Source organism: Lytechinus variegatus, chromosome 15 (genome assembly GCF_018143015.1).
Source record: "Lytechinus variegatus isolate NC3 chromosome 15, Lvar_3.0, whole genome shotgun sequence".
NCBI classification, from domain to species: domain Eukaryota; kingdom Metazoa; phylum Echinodermata; class Echinoidea; order Temnopleuroida; family Toxopneustidae; genus Lytechinus; species Lytechinus variegatus.
Genome location: NC_054754.1, coordinates 3,887,493 through 3,902,351, shown reverse-complemented (window position 1 = coordinate 3,902,351; position 14,859 = coordinate 3,887,493). Strand labels below are relative to the sequence as shown.

General features: G+C 36.6%; 2 protein-coding genes across 2 annotated transcripts in view; one reads left to right on the top strand and one right to left on the bottom strand.

The window, feature by feature from the left end:
• LOC121428841 (aqualysin-1-like) overlaps positions 1-5,332 on the bottom strand; it is a 36,621-nt gene extending 31,289 nt beyond the window's left edge. Inside the window, exon 1 of the mRNA XM_041625707.1 lies at positions 5,095-5,332. Coding sequence (XP_041481641.1) covers positions 5,095-5,208 — 114 coding nt within the window. The 5' untranslated portion in view covers positions 5,209-5,332. The remainder of the gene's footprint in view (positions 1-5,094) is intronic.
• A 566-nt stretch (positions 5,333-5,898) lies between these two features.
• Positions 5,899-14,859, top strand: part of LOC121428840 (aqualysin-1-like) — a 64,086-nt gene continuing 55,125 nt past the window's right edge. Inside the window, exon 1 of the mRNA XM_041625706.1 lies at positions 5,899-6,179. Within this exon, the coding sequence (XP_041481640.1) occupies positions 6,066-6,179 (114 nt within the window). The 5' untranslated portion in view covers positions 5,899-6,065. The remainder of the gene's footprint in view (positions 6,180-14,859) is intronic.

Sequence of the window (14,859 nt, the reverse complement as noted above, 5' to 3'; positions counted from 1 at the left end):
CTTGGACACATCAGACCACTATAGTTTTTTTAATCAAAACTGGTACTTTTCTTGGGAAAATGAGCAGTTGCTATGACAACAGATCATTTGCAACGTTGATATTTATCATTGAATTCAAGTATTACCAAGCCATCATCAATGTTTATCATTCTAATTAGTTCATGCAGAACACTCATTGTATTGTTTCCCCTAGATTGAGGTCAAACCTTATGCATGCACATTAAGTGAATTTTTTACCTTTCCATAGTCTCCATACCCTTGCCATCCATGTTGTTTTTGAAAAAAATAGATGTTATCGGGTTGCCATGGCAATGGCTTAAAATGTTATATTTATAAATCTAGTCACAAACATATCTTGATCAGTACCTTAAAATAATTGAAAATGGAAAGATGATCGTACATGTCTGTATTCTACATTTTTATCAATATATTTACCTTTCTATAGGGAAATAAGCTGTTGCCATGGCAACGAGCCCTTTGCAACATTTTAAAAAGAATTTAATTCAAGCGTAACCAAGGCAACATAATTTTTTATCTTTCTAAAGAACTCCTGCAGAACTCATTCTATACTTTATGTTCAAATGAGGGGTTCAAAACTTAAGCATTTACAGAATAATTCTAATTGCATTTCCACCTGTCCATTGTGTTGTCAACCATGATTTTTTTTCAAATTCGATGTAATTTGGTTGCCATGACAATGGCATCAGATATTATTTGTATGTTAACAGCAAACATATCAATTCTTATCACAAAATTAGGAGAAATGAAAGAAAAATCAGAGTCTGTAGTCATTTTTCTAATCAAAACTGGTACTTTTCTTGTGTAAATGAGCCGTTGCTATGGCAACAGGTCATTTGCAACATTGATATTTATCGTGGAATTCAAGTATTGCTAAGGCAACATCAATGTTGGACATTCTAATGAGTTCATGCAAAACACTAACTTTATTATTTCCCCTAAATTAATTGAGTAGGTCAAACCTTATGCATAAAAGTTATTTTCATTGTATTATTCACCTATCCATAACCTTGTCATCCCTGTTTTGTTGTTTTTTAAATTGAATGTTATCTGGTTGCCATGGCCATGATGGCAATGACTTAAGATGTTTTATATATATATAAATTTAGTCACAAACATATCTCGATTAGTACCTAAAAAATTATTGAAAATGGACTGATGATCATACATGTATTCTACATTTTTATCAATAATTTTACCTTTCTAGAGGAAAATAAGCTGTTGCCATGGCAACGGGTTCTTTGCAACATTGTTTCTTTTTATTTAATTCAAGCATTACCAATGCAACATAAAGTTTTATATTTATAAAGAACTCCTGCAGAACACTTTCTGTATTTTTGGTTCAAATCAGGGGGTCAAAACTAAAGCATACATATAAAGTCAATTCCAGTTGATTTTTCCACCTGCCCATTGTCTTGTCAACCATGTTATTTTTGTAAATCAGTTGTTATTTGGTTGCCATGGCAATGGCTTGAGATATAATTTATACATCTAGCAACCAAAATATCTTTGTTTAACACTGTAAAATTAGGGAAAATTAAAGATAAATCATATTCTACAACATTTTTTTAATCAAAATTTTTATTTTTCTGGGGAAAAACAAGCCGTTGCCATGGCAACGGACCGATTGGAACTATCTTGTTGATTTTGAATGTTTCTAAATTTTATATATATTCAATTGGAAGCTTGAAAGTTATCATTTTATTCATCTATATCATGTTTATTTACCATTTACATGGGAATGTATGTCAGTTTTGAGAAATTATTCCGTTGCCATGGCAACGGCCGAAAATGGCATTTTTGAATTTACCTCCCATCTTTAAAATAAATCTTACGGCATATACTAATACTTGTGAAAGTTTCATGCTTTAGTCAAATTTTGCACAATTCTTGTGATTTTTGGAGCTTATCCGCTCTACTATATACAGTTTATTGACAAAAAATGTATGCAAGTGAGGAAGCGCAATCACTGAACATCCTTCTCCCCAAAGAGAGAAGAAATGTTAAGGCCACCGCACACCTTACGACTGTTTGCGATCCGATTTTGGAGCAAATCGCATTTTGCTCTCTTTCTGAAAATGTGAATGGAAAATATTTTATTTAAGGTTGAAATTAATTGAAAGAATACTAACATAACCATGTTGAAAGATTACAAGCATTTATTTTGGAGTAAAGGCCAAATTAGTTTAAAATCGTAGTCAATCGTACGACTGTTATGACGTCATTACGACTAGATTTTGAATTCGCTTTTATTCTAAGAAGGATGATAGCATAGTCACATATTTGAACATAGGTATTCGTATGATGATTTCGAACATTACACAGCAAGATATTCCAAGTCTCAATATTAGCATGAAATTATACTACATTTTATTCTAAAATCGGGACGCAGACCAATCGTAAGGTGTGTGGTCGCTTTTGCTGAACTGTTGGACTTGCGGTAGAGTTAAGATTAGTTTTTTTGTTTCAAATGATGAATTTGATCCCTTCAGGAGATGTCTTCATTAAATAATGTCGATATATATTTTTATCAAAGAGCCGTTTTGCCACATGGGTCTAAAAGAGAAATATTTACGCGAGTGGCATGCGCAAGTACTACAATAATCATGACTCCTTAGAAGGGTCCACAAACTACAAGCATTTGATTACTAGTGGATCCCTCCATTTTCTCAGATCTTTATAATGTTTATGATAATTTGCTTAATATGAATAATATTTTGTTACTTAGGCAAAAAATATCATATATTGTACCTACCTCAATTTATACTGGTTCAATAAGTTTCATTTACAATTGTCATTGTAATTATATACGACCATTTTACTTTGTTCTGTTAAAAATGAAATAAACAATTTGAATTTGAATTAAAAATTCGATTATCTTGTCGGTCCTTGGTGCGTAACCCCCCCCCAAAAAAAAACACTGTAAAAACGCTGTTTAGAATAATAATCACGTTATTTAAATCGGTCACTCGAAAAATCATTGTTTAAAGAGTTAAACAGGTATTTAAAGATTTAAACATGTTGTTGAAAGTTATGTACACGTTGTTTTGATAAGTTTCAAGAAATCATTAACAAATATTTAAAAGCATAGGCGGCGGAAGCGTGGGGGACCGGGGGACGGGGGGACAGGTCCCCCAAAAATTTGAGGTGGGGGGATGATCCCCCTAAATTTTTAGTTGATAACCTTTTTTTTTATCTTTTTATTTTTTTGCTTGTCAATTTAGTTTCCTGCGTCCCCCCTAAATTCTGGTAGACCCCCCTTGAAAAATCTTTTGTCCCCATCAAAAAATTTCAGGTAGACCCTCCCCCTAATTTTTTTGGCTTCCGCCGCCAATGTTTAAAAGTTTAGATAAATTGTTGTTAGAGTTCGGTCGGGAGTTAAATAAATGTGCTCAAAATAATTTGCTGATTAGAATCTGTATAACATTATTGTGGCTCATCGAATAATTATCAAACAGTAATACACGATGCCATCGCCTTTTAATGTAGTGCTTGCACTTTAGATGTCGCGGTCTAAGCAACTTTTATGATTGTTGCATTGAAAATGCAACCATAAAATGCGTGAGGGACGCGATGTAAGATGAAAAGTTTAGAGTTCATTGAACTCGTAATATTCGTCAATTAATTAATTATCGTTTGTTGTATGTTTCCTTTGATATTTTATTTCAAAACATTTGGTTATATACATTACACTGCATATACATTACAAGGATCAGGCCAAACTCGTAAACCTTGAGAATGACTTCGTGCATGTTAGCAAACCATGTATCGTTATATGGTGCATAGGCTTAGGTTATTTTGCAGTTTCGACGTAATAAAAACTTACATTAATACATAGAGACTTCTGACATATATAACATGAACACCAGTGGCGTACCGTAGGTCACGGCATGGGGGGGGGGCAGCAAAATTTTTGACTCACTTAGACCTAAAAGAAACATTTAAGAACTGCCATGAAACGGATATGTATCTCACTGATCAAATAATGCGAGCACGAAGCGTGAGCTGAAATTTTTTTATGTTCAGACATGAAGAGGGACATTCTAAGCAAATTTTTGTAATCATGATACGTACCTGTCTCTCGCCAAACAAACAATGCGAACGCGAAGCGCGAGCTGAATTTTTTTATATATATTGACCCCGAGCAAGGACATTTTAAGGACTATTTTTAGGAATTCACTAAGAGTATATATATCTCACCATAGTCATCTAATGCGAATGCAAAGTGCTTGCTGATTCCGTTAGAACGAATTTACATCTAAACACATAGAGCACTTTTTGTAGTCATTGCGAAGCGCCAGCTGTAAATTTCGGAAATTCAGACCTGAAGAGAGCATTCTAAGGCTTGTTTGTGGGAATTGACTAAGACCATACGTATTTCACCAACCAAATGATGCGAGCGCGAAGCGCAAACTGAATCTTTTTTTATATTCAAATTTAGAAAAGGGGACATTTTAAGAACTGATTTTAGGAATTCACGAAGAGTAGGCATATCTCATCAATCCACTGAAGCGAACATAAGCACGGACTTGAAATGTTTTATATTAAGAATTTAAAAAGGGGGCAATCGCTTTAAGTAGTCATGAAAAAGAAGCATACGTCACTACATTAAACAATAATAACTCGAAGTGCGAGAAACTATATTTGGTGTATATTGACTTGAAAGCGGGATGATTTGTACAACAAGATTATATTTCTCATTAAACAGACAATGCAAGCACCATGAATGATGAACACATAGTCCCTAAGCAGAACATGTTTCATAAAGTTATGAAAAAAGTTTTTCTTATGTAATAATATAATGCAACATAATATTATACATATACAATAATTTCTTCTTTCCCACTACGTTTCTCTTCCTTTCTCCTCCCCTCTTTTTTGGCCAGCCGATTGGGGGGGCACACGTGCCCCCGTAGTTACGCCACTGATAAAAACTTTGAGAAAACATCCCAATGTCATATTAGACAGTTTTAAGATGATTGTTGGGATCAGAATGGCTTCGGGTGAGACTCTGCTTGTGAGTGAAACGGGGGTATATTATGTATAATGAAGAAGGTGGGATCGACACTGACTCACCTTCAGTACAACTATGTAATGGTCTCTAATTGCCTCTTCCACCGTGTAGAATGTTGCATTTTTAGCACTTGTGGCTACCACCAAAGCTGACAAAAGTACGACAATCAACTTCATCTTGCTTCTTCTCTGTTAAATGCTCGATCCTTGCTGGCCAAAGACGATTTAAAATCTTGCTCATGATCAATCTATATTTATGCGTGAAAGTTTCAGCGGTGTCACTGACTAAAGATAATCCCAGTGTTACAAAAAGAATTACAAATCTGGCACAATTCGAATCGGCTTTCACGCATCGGTGGAAGCTAATGATCGGCGACTCCCCCTATCCTCCAGGAGTGTTCGTATTCCAGATTGATCAGTTCAGCATCAATTTAGATCCATAAATTTCTTATGGATCGATAATCCTAAGGAATTGACACTTACAAGATTGACTTGTATAAATCGCAGATCAGATTGCATTAAGATAAACAAAAAGCGGCTTACGAAGGATTGATCTATATTCCCCTTTTCTCATTGGCTGTCCAATGTCACTGAGAACAGTATCCTATTTCGTAGAGCACTGTTCTATGTCACTTTTCTGACAGACCATTCAATGTAAACTGCTTTAATCTTAATGTAATATGATCTGAGATTATTTTAAGACGATTTTGCAAGAGAGATTTTCTTTATAGATTATCGATTTCCCTCATAAAAAAGACTTATGGCCCAAATTTGATACAGAATTGATAAATGTCTAATAAAATGAATAAGAACACTCCTGAAGGATAGGGGGGCGTCGCCGATCATTAGCTTCCACCGATGCGTGAAAGCCGATTCGAATTGTGCCAGATTTGTAATTCTTTTTGTAACACTGGGATTATCTTTAGTCAGTGACACCGCTGAAACTTTCACGCATAAATATAGATTGATCATGAGCAAGATTTTAAATCGTCTTTGGCCAGCAAGGATCGAGCATTGAACAGCAAAGAAGCAAGATGAAGTTGATTGTCGTACTTTTGTCAGCTTTAGTGGTAGCCACAAGTGCTAAAAATGCAACATTCTACACGGTGGAAGAGGCAATTAGAGACCATTACATAGTTGTACTGAAGGTGAGTCAGTGTCGATCCCACCTTCTTCATTATACATAATATACCCCCGTTTCACTCACAAGCAGAGTCTCACCCCAAGCCATTCTGATCCCAACAATCATCTTAAAGCTGTCCAATATGACATTGGGATGGTTTCTTTTAGAGTATTATATATTTCAGAACTTTTTTAAAAAAATATGTATTTCAGTCTATATATGTCGAAACTTAAACATTGTTTACTAACTTGCGCCGAGTCATTCTCAAGCTTATTTGACATTTTCCTTTTAATTATATGTATATTTTCAAATGATTTGATATGAAGTTTGAAAAATAATAATATGCCAAACTAAACATACAACGAATGATACTTAACTAAGACTAGTGATGAGGTATTATGAACTCTAAATTATTTATTTCATAATACGTCCGTCATTATGCATTTTCTTTTATTGCACACTTTCATGCAACAATCGTAAAACTCGTGTAAGACTTTTACATTTAAAGTGTAGGTCCTACGTTATATGAAATGACGATGTCACCATGGTCACGAGTACTCGAGCCTCTATGATTTTATGGAGGGTCTATATAATTTACACTTTAACTTTTCTTAACTATTGTTAATCACATTGTTTAACCCCATCACTCTATCAAGTTGCTTAAACTTTTAAATGATTGTTTTTTGTAAATTGTTTTTAAGACAAAATGTTTATAAAGCGCCTTGAGCACTCTACAGAGTGGATTTGGCGCGATATAAGTCTAATTATTATTATTATAACTTTAAATAATCTGTTTAGAACTTTAGTCAATAGTTGTTATAGTGGCGTGTTTAAACAACGCGATTAATATTCTAGTACATGCATCTCTGACCGAGGAGACAATCAATCGGTGCCATTCGTGTAAATAATTTCTTTTAGACCCGTGTGCTAAAACGGCACATTAAAAAAATAATTAAAAATACTGAAATAAAACAGTCTAATACCAATTAGCAGTGGATAGGCTGCATATATGACGTTCCATATCCGACCACCTCGACCCACTCAATTAAAAAAACAAAAACGAATTATACATTTATGAAGACATCTCTTGACGGGATCAAATTCATCACCTGAACAATTAAATATTTTTAATTCTTCCGCCAGATGTTCAGTGATATTTCTTCACCATGATGTAATAGGAAGTTCGGTGCTTATCATTCCTCATTGTTAGATGGCGAATCATATGAATCCTCTTTTGTCATATTTGTAAATAACCTTTTTGTAAAATTTAATATCTCGGTAGAATAAATATCTTTTGCCTTCATGTTGCAATTCGGCCCGTGACAACAATAGACCGAATTGGAAATGCGTGACTCTGCGCGCTACGTAAAGTCCGGAGGGATTATTGAATCTATAAGAACGCATTGATACTGATTATTAAGGTATAAACATGTCTATATGTCATCGAAGAACTAAATCAAGTTATTAGCATATACCGTATAGGTTAGAAGGGGGAATTTATATACATGTACAACACTTGCAACGCCAGGATTTGTATGAACTAGGGGAGAGGCAAGGGGGGAGGCAAGCGAGGGGGGGGGCAGAAAAATAGAGAGTGGCAAAGGCGGACACGAATTTTTTTGCAAGTTTCACAGAGTAGAGAGCGAAGCACGAGCTCAAATTGTTAATATACTGACCTGAAAGGGTACTTGTTTGCAGTGACTCATGAAAATATTATCTTACCCAATAAAGAATGCGAGTGCGACGCGTTTAGCTGAAAATTGTTGATATTCCGAGATATAATAAGAACTGGACGTTCCGAACGCTTTTGATAGCCTTGAACAAGGTATCTAAAGGCCTGGGTCCCGTTGGTTGCAGAAACAGTTGCAATCAAACGCATCTTTAAAAATCACGCGCAACTTCATTTTCAACCAATCAACAGTGCGCATTTTGGACTTGCGATTGATTTTTTGACTTGCGTTTAAACGCAACTCTTTCTGCAACGGACCCCAGGTCACACCACCCAAGCGTTGTTGGAGCGGTCGTGGAGCGGAGAGAAAAAAATCTTCACCGCTCGCTACCGTTCACCATTTTCGATTTCGATTGTTGTTGTTTTTTCGATTTTTTCCCCAATATTTTGAGCGAAATTCGGCCCTCTTTCTCTACCGCTCCACGACCGCTCCAACATCTCTCGGGCGGTGTGACCAGGCCTTAACTTATCAATATTGATGCCAGTGCGGAGCGAGCTGAAGATTTCTGATATTCAGCGGTATTTTGTAGATGTGAATGCAATTATGCAGGATGCGTATCACGCTAAAACAAATTTTGCAAACTCGGGACGCAAGAAGAATCATTTGTGTAAAATGATTTTTTTTTAAATCGGATTATAAGAAAGTTCCGTTTTATCCGACTTGTTACGACCGTCTGCATTTGCGGAGCGGGGGTGGCCGCACCCTTTCGAGAAAATCAGGGGAGCTTTTCACGAAAGGGTGGGTTGAGGGAGGGGAGTCAAAATAACGCACCTTTTCGGGACAACCGGGGGAGCTTTTCACGAAGGCAGTTGTTTATTTGTGTGTCCGTGTTAATAGGGTATGGAGGCCGCATATGAGGTGAGGTTGTGTGTGGGGGTGTGTGTGGGTGCATGTGTGTCATCTTTGGAACACTTCCACGGACATTTGCATGAAAAAAAGAAGGAAAGAAGGAAAAAAACATAAATTTTGTGCATTTTCATTAATAGGGTTATTTATTTTCAATAGTCTCGGCGGCGCACGCGTCGACCTGGTTCTGCCGTATAGGTGGTAAATTAATAGCTATAGCTGCTTATGAAGGAAAGCCAGTTTCAAAGTAATTGCTTCACTGTACAGATGAGGGGGATTTCGGGCGCTTGCCCCCTCCCTCCCCCCCAAAAAAAATCACGACCAAGAAAAAAAAGAAAAGGAAAGAGAGACGGATGAAAGATATTTTTCTGAATATTGATATGCCATACATAATTGGATTTTTTCAAGACAAAAATTTCTAAATTTTTGCTTGCTCACAACTTTTTGTTCTGCCCGATACGCCATATCTGGCCCACTCTAACTCTTTGGCTCTTTGTTTCATTATATATCTATGCAAATGCTAATTTATTCAGAATAGAATACGCTATTTCTCTTAATAATTCCACTAAATGGCTGTGTGGAATTGTTGGGGCTCTATTGGGCGCGTCGTGGTCTACTGGTTCTGACTCTCGCCTTTCAAGCAGAGTGTCGTGGGTTCGAATCCTAGCCATGGCGTGGTTTCCTTCAGCTAGAAATTTATCCACACTGTGCTGCAGTCGACCCAGGTGAGGTAAATGGGTACTGGCAGGAAGTACTTCCTATACGAATCTGTGCGCACCAGAATCGGTAGACTAGCTTAGTCGGGGTAATATAGGAGCGCCTTGAGCACCTATTATTATCATTACCACATTAATGTACAATTTTATTCAAAATCTTAAAAAACTGCAAGCTCTCTTCCTTTTCTCCTAATTATCAGTGGCGTAATGAGCCCAAAAATTTGAGGGGCCAGGTATTTTGTATCAGATATAGACATAAAAATATTCCGAAAATTATATCATCATGATCATACTTCACCTTTCTCTCTTTTCTTTCTTTTTTATTTGTCATTTTTTTAGGGGGAAGCACCCCAACCCCCCTACCAATAGTCTATTGATATTACATTATAATAATTATATTACTATTATTATAATTTTCATAGAAACGACTGGTTCAGAGTACTATTAAACACGGCCTTTCGTGAAAAGCTCCCCCGGTTTTCTCGAAAGAGCGCGGCCATCCCCGCTCCGCGAACGCAGACGATCGTAACAAGCCGTTTTATCCGGCTTATTTAGCACATCTTTTATATAATTAAACATCATCCACTGCGCGCGCGATCGAATTTTGTTTTTTACATATTAACGCGAAAAATATATCAAATTTCCAATCATTGCCCTCCCTTTATTTCATTCACTGTTCTCAATCCTTATCTCTCCTTTTCTTCATCCTATCATTCACTTTTTGACGCCGCCAATTGTGGAAGCGAAGCGCTCTTGATCCCACCCCCTTGAAAACAACAGCATCAACTCATTCCTAAAAAATGTTTTCTTTTTTAATATTTAATTTTCCTACAAAATAAAATATACTTTCCAAGGACAGGAATTATTTGATAAGACCATGGACCTATAGTAGGTCCATCAGTAGCGTACCTAGGATTTTCCACAGGGGGGGGGACCGTCCGCCAAAAAATTTGACAAGCAAAAAAAAAAGGTCTTCAAGCTCGTCAGGGAGGGGGCAATAAAGGTATTCAAGCTTGTCAGGGGGCAAAAAGGTCTTTCAAGCTCGTCAGGGGGCAGGGATACGTGTTTGCATGGGTTGTGACTCGTCAGGGGGGGGCAGACTGCCCCCCCCGTGTAGGTATGCTAGTGAGGTCCATGATTAGATGGAGTGAAGTTTATTCCTGTCTCAAAAAAGTTGTGTGGTTTTACAAAATAACATAGTCTTGTAGAAGTATCTGTTTTCTTTGTTGAAAGATAGATAAGTAGATAAAATTAGAGAAATAGGAGTATGAGGCACCTCAGAGCTAAGAGAAAATAGTTGCTTATCTACGAGGAAGCGGTGCTGTATGGAACAGGAATTTTTTCTCATGGTTACTCTTGCATTGTAAAGAAGATTTAAACCTAAATGATGCACACTTATGATGAAAGGATCAAGTCAAGCTATCAGTGACCCGAGGGAATTTTTCAAAATTTGAAGAGAGAAAAGTTTTGTTTTGGAGCAATTTGCATCTTCAGTAGGATGCTTATGACATCATTAACTACACATATTTGTTTTCAGTTTCCATTTTTTTGAAGGGGAGGGGGGGGGACGACGATCATGATAAGGCCGGGTGATGCTTTTTTCCAGCAATGGGCAATGACGTCACAATAAATAAACAGGGGTGCGTTGCAGAAAGAGCTGCAATCAATTGCAACTCTAAAAATTTAGGCGAAACTTCTTTTTCAACCAATCAACAACGCGCATTTTGGACTTGCGATTGATTTTTTGACTTGCGTTTGAACGCAACTCTTTCTGCAATGGACCCCAGGGCAATGTTGTACAAAGAGTTACGATTGATTCGATCAATCATAATTCTATGGAAATCCATCAGTGTCATAATTTTTTCTACGAAAAATTTGCACAATGTCCTTTTTATGCAAAGAGAAGCGCAGTGAATTTTCAAGAAAACAATGAATGCATAAATACACATCATAGCTAGAAGATATTTTGAACAAACATGCATCATAGATGTTGACGTTGCTGGCCGTCCATAGTTGCGATTGATCGGATCAATCGTAACTCTTTGTACAACAGGGCCCAGGTCATTCAACAGCTTCACATATCACATAATTTATGTTTATGAGTGCAATGGGCGAATTTAAATGGGAGGGTTGTTTGGAAATTGGCGCGCTTTTTTTAATATCTTTTTATAATTTGCTCTAACGAAAGTACTGGTAGTTTGAAAACAAGCAGATGAACTTTGCAAATTTTGCAAAATTTTTGTTGAAAATGGCATTTTTTTTTAAGAAGGTGCAGCATTAATTGTACTTCTTTAATTCATTATAGACATTTCTAATATGTAGGATGTATTTTTGTTATCTTTCACCTATACAAGCACACCTGTCGTATGGCACCAAGGTGTGGGGGAGCACTTATATGACCAATTTCAATTTTATTTTCTTGACCCCAAAAATGGCAATGAGAGCTATAACCTTTAACCCAAGAGGTGCCCACTCTGAACCCCTGTTCAAAGCCTTGAATATTTTGAATGTATATAAAATTCACTTCCTCTCCATTTCAACATTCGTCTATGATTTATTGCACGGTAGGTTACCACACTCTCAAATTGAGTACTGTCAGATTATAGACCATAAATATGCTACAAGGAGTAAAGATGCTGATCAATTATATCTCCCAATATGCAGAACCAACCACACAGGGTCAGTTTTCAATTACTTTCATGGGATCAAAAATTTGGAATTGTATACCAAATTATATAAAGGAAAGGAGATCAAGGAACACATTCAGAAAAGAATTATTTGCTTACATAAATACAACCAATCCTCTAATTCAATTCTGACAAGATAATAGAAAATATTTCAATAGAATATTAAAGTATTCTAGGTAAATCTCTAATTCTAATCATATGTTCTTATAAAACGTGGTGATTTTTCAAACATTGTGTAGTGTATTCAACCCCCCCCCCCCTATCCATATGGTATTAATCACTGTTCACACGCATTTCTTTTATGTAAAAATACCAAAGATTTTGAAGGAATCAGTCTCGACTAGCACTTGAGCTACCTTCTAGTTCCTTCTTAACAACTACATTCAACCATATATTCAACATTCAACAAACCATATTTTTCGTAAATGAAGGTGCTGATGGCCTTCAAAAGCGAACATGGCAAATGAATATCGTTAAATGGATTTGCCATCTTTGGTTTACAATCCTGATCTGTAAAATTTGATGAAATCAAAATGGATTTTAATTGAGTAATATAGAGGTTTAAACTCAACGTTGTGATCTCGTGAGGTGAAAAACAAATGCCCAGTTTTTTTATTGGGAAATTCTCGAGAACTCTCAATTGGGTGAACCTCAAACTCGATAGCAAGAAATAAAGAAAAAAAAACACATGAACTCATGTTATCTTTTTTATTTATGGAATATTAAGGTTCTAATCTTTACTCTCTGTCGAATTTGATGAAAATGACATGGATCTCATCCTTATCGTGGAACGCCCTTAAAACGATAGGGAAGTATATTAAACTGAGATATCATTTTGATGTATACATTTATTTAGTTTGTATTGTAATCGGATAGATTCTGAGAGCTCATTAACGATCGGTCTCTGTCTGTCTGTGCGTATAATGAAAAGTTTTCGTTAGATACGGTAATAGTTCTTCGCAGTGAATTTGAGGTAAGGTTGAATCCAACAAAATTATTCTAAATTCTCTTTAAACGCGAATATTATACTTCATTAAAAAGCCCCCCCCCCCCTCCACCTCCCCGGTCCCCAGTAACTTCGTCCCCCAATACTGAAAGTGTTCCGTTACGCCTAGTATTTTGTATATAATTATACGTATAGCTAAATAATCATCAGCAAACTGAAATTATCGTTTTGATAAATAATTTATCCCGAGGAAATGCAAAGGAAGTGTTAAGATGGAGATGATCCAGCGCATGACGTCAAGTGTATGTAGAAGGCGAACAGGAGTCGGGATGCGATTTTTTTTTCTTCATCAGTACTTGTGCACCCGACGCGAGAGGGCAATGGGAATGACGATATAATATGCTGTTTCGTATATGCTTCGAATCAGACCACAAATCGTGGACTTTTTATTTTCTTCAGAGTTTTGCCTCAAATTTTAATGAAATGAAAAAAAAACCTGTGAAAAGGCGTTCTATTCGAGACTCGAACCTGCATCCTTGAGACCGACTGCATGATTGGTTTACTGATGCGATGTAATCAACTTTTCGTGTCCATGAATATTCATGAGGTGCAGTCATGCTAAATAAACCCAGATCGCATCGGGTGCACAAGACCCGACTAAAGAAAAATCGCGGCCGGGAAAAGAGGCTTAATAATTAAGCAGCGACATAGATAAGACCCAAGCTATTTGTTGGATGAACAATGAAGAGATTTTGAGAATTAAATGAAAATCGGATCGAATTACACCATTAACCAGATTTTATGCAGATCAAGGTTAAGAGTTTCAGTGGGGAAAGGGAAAAGTAAAGAACAAGATAGGTCGGATCGCTCTACTTATGGGATCTTAATGTCTGAAATCAAAGTCAATGAAATGCAAAAAAAAAAAATAAAAAACCTGGAAAAATAATAAACAGTATTTCTATCTGTCAAACCAGACACCTAACAATGGTGGCGCCAGTTTAAGAAGCTCTATATGAATTAAGGTCACTACGGCCGCTGATGTACATGCGTCTGGTTTCAAGCCGCCTCCGACGCCGGCAATGTTGGTGGCGTTACACTTAGCCGAAAGGGGACACAATAAGCCGCTTCGAGATCAATATTCCCCTGATAAACAGGCCCCATGTCGCCTATTTACGTGACACGAGTGGCCGTTCTTTTCACGCCCACATTTTCCATTGTTCGTTAGCAATAACTATTGTTTGCTACGTCTAGTTCAGTGATCAAAGCCGATATGAGTCCACTTAGAGGCGATACACATACATCTGTAGAACTAGAGGCGCCTTCAAACGACTTTCAAATGTGGTCTCAGTCCGGGGCGGCGTCAGTCCAGCAATTAAACTAATAATAATAATAATAAAGGAACAACAACAAGAAGAAAAAATGGTGATACACAAAATTCCGACGTCGGTTTCAGTCCACTTTCGGTGTGTACATAGCACAATCATATAAAAGTCTCATGCGAGTTTAGAATGTCTCCATGCGACACGTGTGTTCATATTGCACTTAAAGGACAAGTTCACCCCAACAAAAAGTCGATTTGAATAAAAAGGGAAAAATCAAACAAGCACAACACAGAAAATTTCATCAAAATTGGATGTAAAATAAGAGACTGATACGTCTTTCAGTTCTGACAACATAATAGAAAATATTTTAATAGAATATTAAAGTATTCTAGGTAAATCTCTAATTCTAATCATATGTTCTTATAAAACGTGATTTTTCAAACATTATGTAGTGTATT